The sequence below is a fragment of the Salvelinus alpinus genome, chromosome 2 (genome assembly GCF_045679555.1).
Source record: "Salvelinus alpinus chromosome 2, SLU_Salpinus.1, whole genome shotgun sequence".
NCBI lineage: Eukaryota > Metazoa > Chordata > Actinopteri > Salmoniformes > Salmonidae > Salvelinus > Salvelinus alpinus.
The window spans coordinates 115,094,930-115,107,924 of record NC_092087.1 but is presented as its reverse complement, the minus strand read 5'-3'; the positions used below and the strand labels follow the sequence as shown (position 1 = coordinate 115,107,924).

General features: G+C 41.1%; 2 protein-coding genes across 3 annotated transcripts in view; one reads left to right on the top strand and one right to left on the bottom strand.

The window, feature by feature from the left end:
- The window catches only part of LOC139548778 (zinc finger protein ZFP2-like), a 497,157-nt gene that overhangs the window by 166,735 nt on the left and 317,427 nt on the right, over positions 1-12,995 (top strand). The window lies entirely within an intron of this gene.
- Positions 1-12,995, bottom strand: part of LOC139548755 (zinc finger protein ZFP2-like) — a 154,774-nt gene that overhangs the window by 139,186 nt on the left and 2,593 nt on the right. The window contains exon 2 of one of the 2 annotated variants that reach the window (XM_071358561.1): positions 2,581-4,998. The exons of the other annotated variant lie outside the window; for it this stretch is intronic. Coding sequence (XP_071214662.1) covers positions 4,004-4,998 — 995 coding nt within the window. The 3' untranslated portion in view covers positions 2,581-4,003. Of the gene's footprint in view, positions 1-2,580; positions 4,999-12,995 lie in introns of those variants that run through there. 2 annotated transcript variants of the gene reach the window in all.

Sequence of the window (12,995 nt, the reverse complement as noted above, 5' to 3'; positions counted from 1 at the left end):
AGGTAGCTGGTGGCTGGTGATATTTCATTCACTTAGCTATCTATCTATACAGTATTTGAAGTTGGTTAGATAGCTAGCTATGAGTTATCTATACAGTATGTGAAGTTGTCTAGTCTATTGAGTTAGGTAGTTGCTGATATTTAATTCACTTAGCTATCTATCTATATAGTATTTGCTAGCCAACTAGCTAGCTCATTTAGCAGCTCATTTGAGTTAGCCTGCACTGTAGCTAGTTAGCTAATAATACATCGTTGTTTCTTTACATTTCCAAAATCTATTTCCTTACTTGAATAGTTTCTCCCAGCCATGTGGACAACTGGAAACAGGGCAGCAAAGTTTGTCACCAGAGCGTTTTAGAGGATATTACTATTGAACTATGAACCCATTTAATAACCAGACCTTCATACAAACTTGCTCTGCTGAATTCTTGACGGAGTCACAACGGGCGGCCTAAGCGGCATCTAGTCCATCTGCTGACTGGACGCAGTTGACGAAAATTTACATTTTATTTTCAGACAACAGGTTAAAGTGTAGGAAGCATGAGTTTTTACTCACCAGTGTAACAACACAGTGTGGTTAAAGACTTAGTAACTTAGTTGTAGTCACGATCTGGTTACCTACAAGGACAAACAGTTAGGTTTTTTGTTTTAAATTTACAAAATTAAAATTACAAATTTACATTTGAAATGTTTTCGTAATACTCAAGTATTACAATTGTTTTTTTAGGGGTGTAGGGTGGAAGCTGTCTCCGCGTAACAGGGAATTCCTGTCCATCTGCTTCCTGTATAGGTCTGTGCTAAAACCACCCCCCTCCCTCTTAATCAAAATGTCCAGATAACTTGTTTAATGCGCCTCAAAGGTGAGGGTGAATTTCAGATGTTCATTGCTTGTATTGATGAAGGAGTGGAATTGATGAAGTTCCTCTGCTGTCCCCTGGAATAGAAGGAACACGTCATCAATGAAGCCTTTTTCAGAGCCTGATGAGGTGCTAGAATGGATTGTTAGGGCTGACAATCACATTCTTCTCTAACAACCCCACACACAGATTGGTATAATTAGATGCTATTTTTTAAACTACAATGACCATAATGACCTGCATGTCTACTTGTCTTGTCTGTTTATTTTACACCTGCTATATAAAAGAGACAGAAGAATGCATGATGGTCAATGCTATCACGGGATCCTTGGGACATCCCTACCCTAAACCCTAACCTTAACCCCTAACCCTAACCCTTTTAAAAGTCAACTTCAACGGGCTAGGGACGTCCCAAGGATGTATCTCTACCTGAAAATACATGATCTAAGTGTTTGATAGTTGGTATTCAGCAGTCATAAAGCCTTATTTACTTTAATGAACGACTAAAATAGTGATTTTGTCAGACAGCATAGACAGCAGCTCTACACTTTATTGACTGACTGATCCATTCATCCTTCCATCCCTCCTCAGCCTTCCTCTCCTCTGAAGACCCAGTGAGGGTGGAGCTCAGTCAGAGAGCTGTTGAGGGACTGGTTAGGAAGAACACTTCTACAGCCAGAGAGGTGAGAGGTCACACGTGGTTTAAATGGCAAATATTTGTGTTTCCCTTAGCGGTTCATCACATCAGCAAACAAGAACATGTTCCATAATCCATGTTTATTTACATTAGTGCAAATTGTCCACTGATATTGGTGTAATTTCTCACCCCTTTTGGCTGTATGAAAGTTTATTTCCCCCCAGGCACAAACATTTGTTCTTTGATATTATGAAGGTCATGTGCAAAATGTACTTTTCCCTACTAATTCACCCCATCTCTTTACATTGCTGATGCATATTTGGTGGCCTGACTTTGTCAAAGGCCCATCCTGGTAGATCTGAACCTAATGCAGCTTGGAGTGATCAGATGACAGAAGTCACATTTAGGTGCCAGGTGTAACTGAGGCCATAGATGCTCCATATCGAATGGAATAGCAAGGCCACAGAAAATGACATAAGCAGAGCTGTGGGAGACCACCTCAAGCCCCTGGTAGAGCCGGGGGTGGTGTTTACCACTCCACCAGCAGAGCTGTGGGAGACCACCTCAAGCCCCTGGTAGAACCGGGGGTGGTGTTTACCACTCCACCAGCAGAGCTGTGGGAGACCACCTCAAGCCCCTGGTAGGAGCCGGGGGTGGTGTTTACCACTCCACCACGCCTTCAGCAGGCTGGAAATGTGGGATTGATCTGTTTGATCCATTTAATTGCTAAATTGTAGTTATTTCGCCACTAAGGTCTATTTATTGCCTTACCTCCGTACTCCATTTACACACACTGTATATATATATTTTGTGTTACTGACTGTACGTTTGTTTATGTGTAACTCTGTGTTTGTGTCACACTGCTTTGCTTTATCTTGGCCAGGTCGCAGTTGTAAATGAGAACTTGTTCTCAACTGGCCTACCTGGTTAAACTATCATTATGACATCATGGCCACCTGGTTAAACTATCATTGTGACATCATGGTCACCTGGTTAAACTATCATTATGACATCATGGCCTACCTGGTTAAACTATCATTATGACATCATGGTCACCTGGTTAAATAAAGGTGAAATAAAAATAACATTTTGTTGTTTAAATCAAATCAAGTTTTATTTATACAGCACATTTCAGGCATGAATGCAACACAATGGCTTTACAGGAAAAAACAATGAAAATAAACATATTTAGTACACAACAAACAGAAGACTAACAATTGAAAGACTAATGAGCATCCTAAGGAAATACCATTGATTAAAATATTAATCGGATGCAATATCCAACCCAAAATATAAGCTTGTTTTTTAGGAGGGGTTCTCAAAGACACTATGGGGGTGTCCACTGAAAATTGACTAGTAACAACAACTGGGACCTAAAAGACACCCACCATGAGACCCACTAAATCTGCCCAAGAAGAGGCAAACAAAAGAAAAACTCACACAACTTAAAGACAGGAAGTAAACCAAAAAAAGGTGTTGACTCTCCACATCTATTAAGACAGCTGGAGCACTGGGCCAGACACTCTTAAATAGAACCTGGACCAGCACAGGTGTAACACATACTGACTAACGAGATGGACAAGCCAGCACAGGTGTAACACATATTGACTAACGAGGTGACACCAATCAGTGCGTCCTATGTGCTAACGAGCTAGACGTGCTAAAGTCCAACCTCAAAACATAAATGGAAAAACCAAAGCCTGTAAAACCTTCCCCCTTAAGACAACAAATATATCCTATATTTTTGTTGTACAAGTTTGCTCACCACCAACAGAAAACAACTTCCATTTCACATTATAATCAACTACATTGCTTCACCTTCAATATAAACATGGTGTCTACTGGCTTTCAACAATTGAAGACAGGAAAAAAAATATTTCTAAATAATAATACACAATAGTATTATTTTTTTCTCTCAAAATTCTCTTTATAGAATCCGAAAACTCACCATGGACACAAGCACCAGAAACGCTGTTGTTTTGACAAGTAGCAATAAATCACTGATATCGATTAGGGGGGAAATCAGGTTGTACGTGCTGTTGAAACTAACACAACTAAAAAAACACATGGAAATGGGAGATATCTTTTACCTCACTGGTTAGAGGACAACCTGCAGAAGACAGTCAGCTACATTTTGGAGTGATGCATTTAAATTTAGGGGTTGCAAAACAAAGGAACGCAACACTTATTTGTCATCACTCAACGATATCATGTTGAAATCAATTGTGTGACAGAAGGGAGATGAGGTTGCACGTCCTGTTAAAACTAACAGCTCAAAAACCACACAATCTGGGAGTAATGTGTACATCCCTGGTTAGAGGACAACTTGTAGAAAACAGATCGCTGCATTTTGATTCAAGTGGGTCACCAACGTGGGAAGTGTAACACAACTCATTTAAATCAATAGAACAAATAGGGCAAATGTTTAAACATTCTACATTGTGACATTATTTCATTGATGAAATGAAACAACTCCTTCATGTATTTTATGTTTAATCAGAGATCTTTTATCAGAGTATCTCTTCCCCTGTGTGTGTCCGCTTGTGTATATTCAGGCTTTTTGGCCAAGTAAAACTCTTCCCACATTGATCACAGCTATATGGTTTCTCTCCTGTGTGTGTTCTATGGTGTATAGTTATATAGCTAGAAGAAGAAAAACTCTTCCCACATTGATCACAGCTATAAGGTTTCTCTCCTGTGTGTGTTCTCTGGTGTATAGTTAGATAGCTAGGAGTATAAAAACTCTTCCCACATTGATCACAGCTATAAGGTTTCTCTCCTGTGTGTGTTCTCTGGTGTTTAGTCAGATGGCTAGATTTAGCAAAACTCTTCCCACATTGATCACAGCTATAAGGTTTCTCTCCTGTGTGTGTTCTCTGGTGTGCAGTCAGATGGCTAGGAGTAGAAAAACTCTTCCCACATTGATCACAGCTATAAGGTTTCTCTCCTGTGTGTGTTCTCAGGTGTATAGTTAGATAGCTAGATGTAGAAAAACTCTTCCTACATTGATTACAGCTATATGGTTTCTCTCCTGTGTGTGTTCTCTGGTGTATAGTTAGATAGCCAGATGTAGAAAAACTCTTCCCACATTGATCACAGCTATAAGGTTTCTCTCCTGTGTGTGTTCTCCGGTGTGTAGTCAGATGGCTAGATTTAGCAAAACTCTTCCCACATTGATCACAGCTATATGGTTTCTCTCCTGTGTGTGGTTTCTCTCCTGTGTGTGTTCTCTGGTGTGCAGTCAGATGGCTAGATGTAGTAAAACTTTTCCCACATTGATCATAGATATAAGGTTTCTCTCCTGTGTGTGTTCTCTGGTGTATTTTAAGATCTGATGAAGATTTGCAACATTTCCCACAGTCAGAGCAGCAGTGAGATTTCTTCCCTGTGGGTCTCTGCTGGTGTTTCTTGAGGAGTTCTGATCTGGAGAGACTCTTCTCTGCCTTGTCAGCATTGCGAGGCTGTTGAGGCTCCCCAGAGATTCCACGATAGTCACATCTCTCTCCTGTGTGAACAACAAAGTCAGACGGTTAACGGAAAGGCTCTGGAGCAACGAACCGCCCTTGCTGTCTCTGCCTGGCCGGTTCCCCTCTCTCCACTGGGATTCTCTGCCTCTAACCCTATTACAGGGGCTGAGTCACTGGCTTAATGGTGCTCTTTCATACCGTCCCTAGGAGGGGTGCGTCACTTGAGTGGGTCGAGTTACTGACGTGATCTTCCTGTCTAGGTTGGCGCCCCCCCTTGGTTTGTGCTGTGGTGGAGATCTTTGTGGGCTATACTCGGCCTTGTCTCAGGATTGTAAGTTGGTGGTTGAAGATATCCCTCTAGTGGTGCGGGGGCTGTGCTTTGGCAAAGTGGGTGGGGTTATATCCTTCCTGTTTGGCCCTGTCCGGGGGTATCATCGGATGGGGCCACACTGTCTCCTGACCCCTCCTGTCTCAGGCTCCAGTATTTATGCTGTAGTAGTTTATGTGTCGGGTGGCTAGGGTCAGTTGGTTATATCTGGAGTACTTCTCCTGTCTTATCCAGTGTCCTGTGTGAATTTAAGTATGCTCTCTCTAATTCTCTCCTTCTCTCTTTCTTTCTCTCTCTCGGAGGACCTGAGCCCTAGGACCATGCGTCAGGACTACCGGGCATGATGACTCCTTGCACCAGTCCACCTGGCCTTGCTGCTCTTCCAGTTTCAACTGTTCTGCCTGCGGTTATGGAACCCCTACCTGTCCCAGACCTGCTGCTTTCAACTCTTAATGATCGGCTATGAAAAGCCAACTGACATTTATTCCTGATTATTATTTGACCATGCTTGTCATTTATGAACATTTTGAACATCTTGGCCATGTTCTGTTATAATCTCCACCCGGCACAGCCAGAAGAGGACTGGCAACCCCTCATAGCCTGTTTCCTCTCTAGGTTTCTTCCTAGGTTTTGGCCTTTCTAGGGAGATTTTCCTAGCCACCGTGCTTCTACACCTCCATTGCTTGCTGTTTGGGGTTTTAGGCTGGGTTTCTGTACAGCACGTCGAGATATTAGCTGATGTACGAAGGGCTATATAAAATAAACTTGATTTGATTAAAGGGCCACAACAGCAGAAATCCACTGTTTATTTGAGGTAAAAGGTGATGCCCAGAGGTCTGTTAAATTATTTTACAATTGTCTTAAGACAGTCAAACCTAAGCAGTGTGCCAGACGACCTTTGATCTCCAAAAAAGGCCCCTTTCTGTGTTTGCTAAAATTGCAGCACGAGGGCGATGCACACACAATTTGATTGCAGAAACACCTCCCTGCTAATGAGGACCCCACTAGTTATGGATGTAGTATATCTGGTAATGAGGAACCCACTAGTTATGGATGTAGTATATCTGGTAATGAGGAACCCACTAGTTATTAATGTAGTATATCTGGTAATGAGGAAACCACTAGTTATGGATGTAGTATATCTGGTAATGAGGAAACCACTAGTTATGGATGTAGTATATCTGGTAATGAGGAAACCACTAGTTATGGATGTAGTATATCTGGTAATGAGGAAACCACTAGTTATGGATGTAGTGTATCTGGTAATGAGGAAACCACTAGTTATGGATGTAGTATATCTGGTAATGAGGAAACCACTAGTTATGGATGTAGTATATCTGCTAATGAGGAAACCACTAGTTATGGATGTAGTATATCTGCTAATGAGGAAACCACTAGTTATGGATGTAGTATATCTGCCTGGAACAAAAATGGTGAGCAAAGATTTTAATTTTCCACAATGTATTCTGAATATTACAGCACAAGATCAGGAGTGCTACTGAAGGAAACTCACATTAAGTTCTGTGTCTATTCACTAATTCACCACCGTGGGGGAAAACTCAGGGGAGTTCTCATAGGCTGACAGCAAAAATAGCATTTCCCATTACTTTTGGATTATAATTGTAACGCTCGTTTGAATCTCCTGCTTTATATGTTTGTGTTATTGTCGCAAATCAACTGCTTTATACTTTTAAAACACTTCAACCAGTAAAATGCTCTTTAGCTAGCTTTGCCATCAGCCTGAAACTGAGGGTTTGTACATTAACTGTTTAACAAATTGGCCCATAACTTCACCTAACAACAACATAGACCTACTGTAGGACCTATAACTTCACCTAACAACAACATAGACCTACTGTAGGACCCATAACTTCACCTAACAACAACATAGAACTACTGTAGGACCCATAACTTCACCTAACAACATAGACCTAGGACTATAATACACTAGGCTACTCTGTAATGTGCTGTCATTCTAAATGTCCTGAATAAAGGAAAATAGCTCTGTGTTTTGTACAATAGCCTATCCATCAAGGAACAGTTCTCTACACATTATGAGCTAAGTATCTCTGTGTACAAACAGACTAACGGGACCCTACTGTAAATCAATCAGACCCTACTATAAATCAAGCAGACAATAACATTATAAACATCAATTTGTTAGGGATGTTGGATCCAACGTGGAGCACGGCATAACTGTCTTTACCAGAGTAATGAATGAAGAAGCACTTTGGTTGTTGTTGCATGTCGTGATGTTTGTCTTTTTTTTAATAACTTATTTAACTAGTCAGTTAAGAACAACTTCTTATCGACAATGACGGCCTAGGAACAGTGGGTTAACTGCCCTGTTCAGGGGCTGAACAACATATTTTTACCTTGTCAGCTCGGGGATTCGACAGATTTTTACAATCTTGCAACCTTTCGGTTACTAGTCCAACGCTCTAACCACTAGGCTACCTGCTGCCCCGATTTGACTGGCATTCAGAAAATGATTTCCTGGATCAGCTGATGATAGTTGAACATGTGACTGTAACTAAACAGCTACAGTATTAAGAATGATGTGTAATTATTGAAGAACCACATTAATGACAGTATCCATTTGGGTGTTGTCTATAAAGTTAAGGTGACTCTCGGTTAGAACCATTGGATTTAGCAAACTCTGAAATGATTTGGAATTTCTGTGCCCATGAAAACTGTTATCCCAGCATAATATAAGGAAACTAAATGATACGTAGGTAGAGTGCATTTCAGAGATCTGAATACAAAAAACTGTACTAACAGGACAATAACCTAAACCACAAGGCCAAATCGACGCTGGAGGACCTTACCAAGATGACATTGAATGTTCCTGAGTGGCCTAGTTACAGTTTGGACTTAAATCGTCTTTAAAATCTATGGAAAGACTTGAAAATGGCTTTCTAGCAATGATCAACAACCAACTTGACAGAACAGGAAGGATTTAAAAAAGAATAATGAATATTCACATGAAGATCAGTCTCCTATTGGATGACATCACGACTTCCCATCAAGCCAACTCCTTGAAGGCCTTACTATTGTCACGTCCTGACCATAGTTCTTATGTGTGTTGCTTGTTTTAGAGTTGGTCAGGACGTGAGCTGGGTGGGCATTCTATGTTGTGTGTCTAGTTTGTCTGTTTCTGTGTTCAGCCTGATATGGTTCTCAATCAGAGGCAGCTGTCAATCGTTGTCCCTGATTGAGAATCATATATAGGTGGCTTGTTTTGTGTTGGGGATTGTGGGTGGTTGTCTTCTGTCTTTGTGTTCTGCACTAGATAGGACTGTCTCGGTTTTCACATTTGTTATTTTGTATAGTGTTCACGTTATTGTCTCTTCTTTATTAAATCATGTTGAACATTTTGGTTCTCTCCTTCACCCCAGGAAGAAAGCCGTTACAACTATGACATCACTCACTCCTTCTAGTTTGCAGTTGTCTAAAAAAACACTATTTTGCTCAAAACATTTATTTGTTTCTCTTTAGTGTGTTTATACTTTACTGTATTTATATATTACTTTTCAACAGGACAAGTAAAAAATCACTGGAGGACGTCATGAACAATTTCTACATTTTTTCTTTTTCAACTTTATTTAACCAGATAGGCCAGTCGAGAACAAGTTCTATTTTACAACTGCGACCTGGCGATAAAGCAAAGCAGTGTGACACAAACACAGTTACACATGGAATAACATGTGGGATAAACAAAAGTACAGTCAATAACACAATAGAAAAATCTATATACAGTGTTAAGTTAAAAATCACTGGAGGACGTCATGAACAATACAGTGTGTGCAAATGGAGTACAGAGGCAATAAAGGCAATAAATAGGCCATAGTAGCAAAGTAATTACAATTTAGGATTAACACTGGAGTGATAGATGTGCAGATGATGTTGTGCAAGTAGAAATACTGGTGTGAGCAAAAAAAGTTAATAAAAACATGGGGATGAGGTAGGCATTGGATGGGCTACTTACAGATGGGCTGTGTACAGCTGCAGCGATCGGTAAGCTGCTCAGATAGTTAATGCTTAAAAGTTAGTGAGGGAGATATAAGTCTCCAACTTCAGCGATTTTTGCAATTCAATCCAGTCATTGGCAGCAGAGAACTGGAAGGAAAGGCGGCCAAAGTAGGTGTTGGCTTTGGGGATGACCAGTGAGATATACCTCCTGGAGCGCGTGCTATGGGTGGGTGTTGCTATGGTGACCAGTGAGCTGAGTGAAGGCGGCCTAGCAAAGACTTATAGATGACCTGGAGCCAGTTGGTTTGGCGACGAATATGTAGCGAGGGCCAGCCGACGAGAGCAGTGGTATATGGGGCTTTGGTGACAAAACGGATGGCACTGTGATAGACTGCATCCAGTTTACTGACTAGAGTGTTGGAGGCTATTTTATAGGTGACATCACCAAAGTCGAGGATCGGTAGGATGGTCAGTTTTACGAGGGTATGTTTGGCAGCAAAAGTGAAGGATGCTTTGTTGCAAAATAGGAAGCCGATTCTAGATTTAATTTTGGATGGGAGATGCTTAATGTGAGTCTGGAAGGATAATTTACAGTCTAACCAGACACCTAGGTATTTGTAGTTGTCCACGTATTCTAAGTCAGAGCCGTCCAGAGTAGTGATAATGGACGGGCGAGCAGGTGCAGGCAGTGATCGGTTGAATAGCATGCATTTAGTTTTACTTGCGTTTAAGAGCAGTTGGAGGTCACGGAAGGAGTTGAATGGCATTGGTAGGTGGATTGGATACCACCAGCAGGTATATCTCTCTGGTCACCCCCAAAACCAATTCCTCCTTTGGCCGCCTCTCCTTCCAGTTCTCTGCTGCCAATGACTGGAACGAACTACAAAAATCTCTGAAACTGGAAACACTTATCTCCCTCACTAGCTTTAAGCACCAGCTGTCAGAGCAGCTCACAGATTACTGCACCTGTACATAGCCCATCTATAATTTAGCCCAAACAACTACCTCTTCCCCTACTGTATTTATTTATTTTGCTCCTTTGCACCCCTTTATTTCTATTTCTACTTTGCACATTCTTCCACTGCAAATCTACCATTCCAGTGTTTTACTTCCTATATTGTATTTACTTCGCCACCATGGCCTTTTTTTTGCCTTCACCTCCCTTATCTCACCTCACTTGCTCACATTGTATATAGACTTATTTTTCTACTGTATTATTGACTGTATGTTTGTTACACTCCATGTGTAACTGTGTGTTGTATGTGTCGAACTGCTTTGCTTTATCTTGGCCAGGTCGCAGTTGTAAATGAGAACTTGTTCTCAACTTGCCTACCTGGTTAAATAAAGGTGAAATAAATAAATAAAATAGATCAGCAACGGTGGCTTGCAAACAGTGGATAGTAAGTAGCCCACCTTCGGAATAACTATGTATAGTTATAACTGTAGTATCCTGTATAACTGTAGTATCCTGTATAACTATGTATAGTTATAACTGTAGTATCCTGTATAACTCTAGTATCCTGTATAACTGTAGTATCCTGTATAACTGTAGTATCCTGTATAACTATGTATAGTTATAACTGTAGTATCCAGTATAGCACCCCCCTATCCACATCGACGGGTCAGTAGTGGAGAAGGTGGAAAGTTTTAAGTTCCTCGGTGTACACATCACGGACAAACTGAACTGGTCCACCCACACAGACAGCGTTGTGAAGAAGGCGCAGCAGCGCCTCTTCAACCTCAGGAGGCTGAAGAAATTCGGCTTGTCACCAAAAGCACTCACAAACTTCTACAGATGCACAATCGAGAGCATCCTGTCGGGCTGTATCACCGCCTGGTACGGCAACTGCTCCGCCCACAACCGTAAGGCTCTCCAGAGGGTAGTGAGGTCTGCAGAACGCATCACCAGGGGCAAACTACCTGCCCTCCAGGACACCTACACCACCCGATGTCACAGGAAGGCCATAAAGATCATCAAGGACAACAACCACCCAAGCCACTGCCTGTTCACCCCGCTATCATCCAGAAGGCGAGGTCAGTACAGGTGCATCAAAGCAGGGACCGAGAGACTGAAAAACAGCTTCTATCTGAAGGCCATCAGACTGTTAAACAGCCACCACTAACATTTAGCGGCCGCTGCCAACATACTGACTCAACTCCAGCCACTTTAAAAATGGGAATTGATGGAAATTATGTAAAAATGTACCACTAGCCACTTTAAGCAATGCCACTTAATACAATGTTTACATACCCTACATTACCCATCTCATATGTATATATACTGTACTCTATATCATCTACTGCATCTTGCCATCTTTATGCAATACATGTACCACTAGCCACTTTAAACTATGCCACTTTATGTTTACATACCCTACAGTACTCATCTCATATGTATATACCGTACTCTATACCATCTACTGCATCTGCCATGCCGTCCTGTACCACCACTCATCCATATATCTTTATGTACATATTCTTTATCCCTTACACTTGTGTGTGTGTGTAAGGTAGTAGTGTGGAATTGTTAGGTTAGATTACTGTTGGTTATTACTGCATTGTCGGAACTAGAAGCACAAGCATTTCGCTACACTCGCATTAACATCTGCTAACCATGTGTATGTGACTAATAAAATTTGATTTGATTTGATTTGATTTATAGTCTGGGAGGAGGTGAAACCACTCAGGCTTATTTGATGTGATCTAATGTTTTGATCATCTAGTTTTCCTTACAAGCATTCAGTCACCAAAGGGGGTTCGGTCATTCCTTTGTTTATATACTGTCTCATTGACAAAAATATTTTGGATTATTTGTTTACATCATTCCTTTGTCTCGACATATACAGTAAACGTGCCGAGGTTCTAATGTTGCCAAGGAGACACATTTGATTATTTATTTACAGTTTGGAGGGTTGGGGTCTGACATCCAGGATACACATTTGATTATTTATTTACAGTTTGGAGGGTTGGGGGTCTGACATCCAGGCGACACATTTTAGTTCTAATGGTGCCGTTCTGTTATTCTTTTCAGCTTCTTTTTCCATGCATCTTACATTACTCTGAGACTAGTTATCCTGGGTTCTTACATTACTCTGAGACTAGTTATCCCGGGATCTTACATTACTCTGAGACTAGTTATCCTGGGATCTTACATTACTCTGAGACTAGTTATCCTGGGATCTTACATTACTCTGAGACTAGTTATCCTGGGTTCTTACATTACTCTGAGACTAGTTATCCTGGGGAATAGTTTCAATACATTGCAAAAAACCTAAACCTGTTGTTGCTTTGGCATTATGGGGTATTGTGATGTCATTATGGGGTATTGTGATACATTTTAGAATAAAGGGATGCACCGATATCACATTTTTGGCTAATCCCGATATCTAATATTTTCCTTGCCCCAAAAAACGATACCGATAACCGGTATTTAAAATTTTAGAGGCCTTTTAAGCATTCTAGTACAGCATTCTAATAGTTAACACACACACGGACACAGCGGTCTAAGCCACTGCATCTCAGTGCAAGAGGTGTCACTACAGTCCCTGGTTCGAATCCAGGCTGTATCACATCCGGCCGTAATTGGGAGTCCCACAGTAGTTGTCTGTTATTGGTGTAGAGAGGACGACAAAGGAGAGGGATCCCACATGTGGATAGGAAGATACAAATTATCATTATTACTGGAAAATATTCATTTAAAATCCAGGAATTTTACAACTTTAGCTCTCTAGGTCA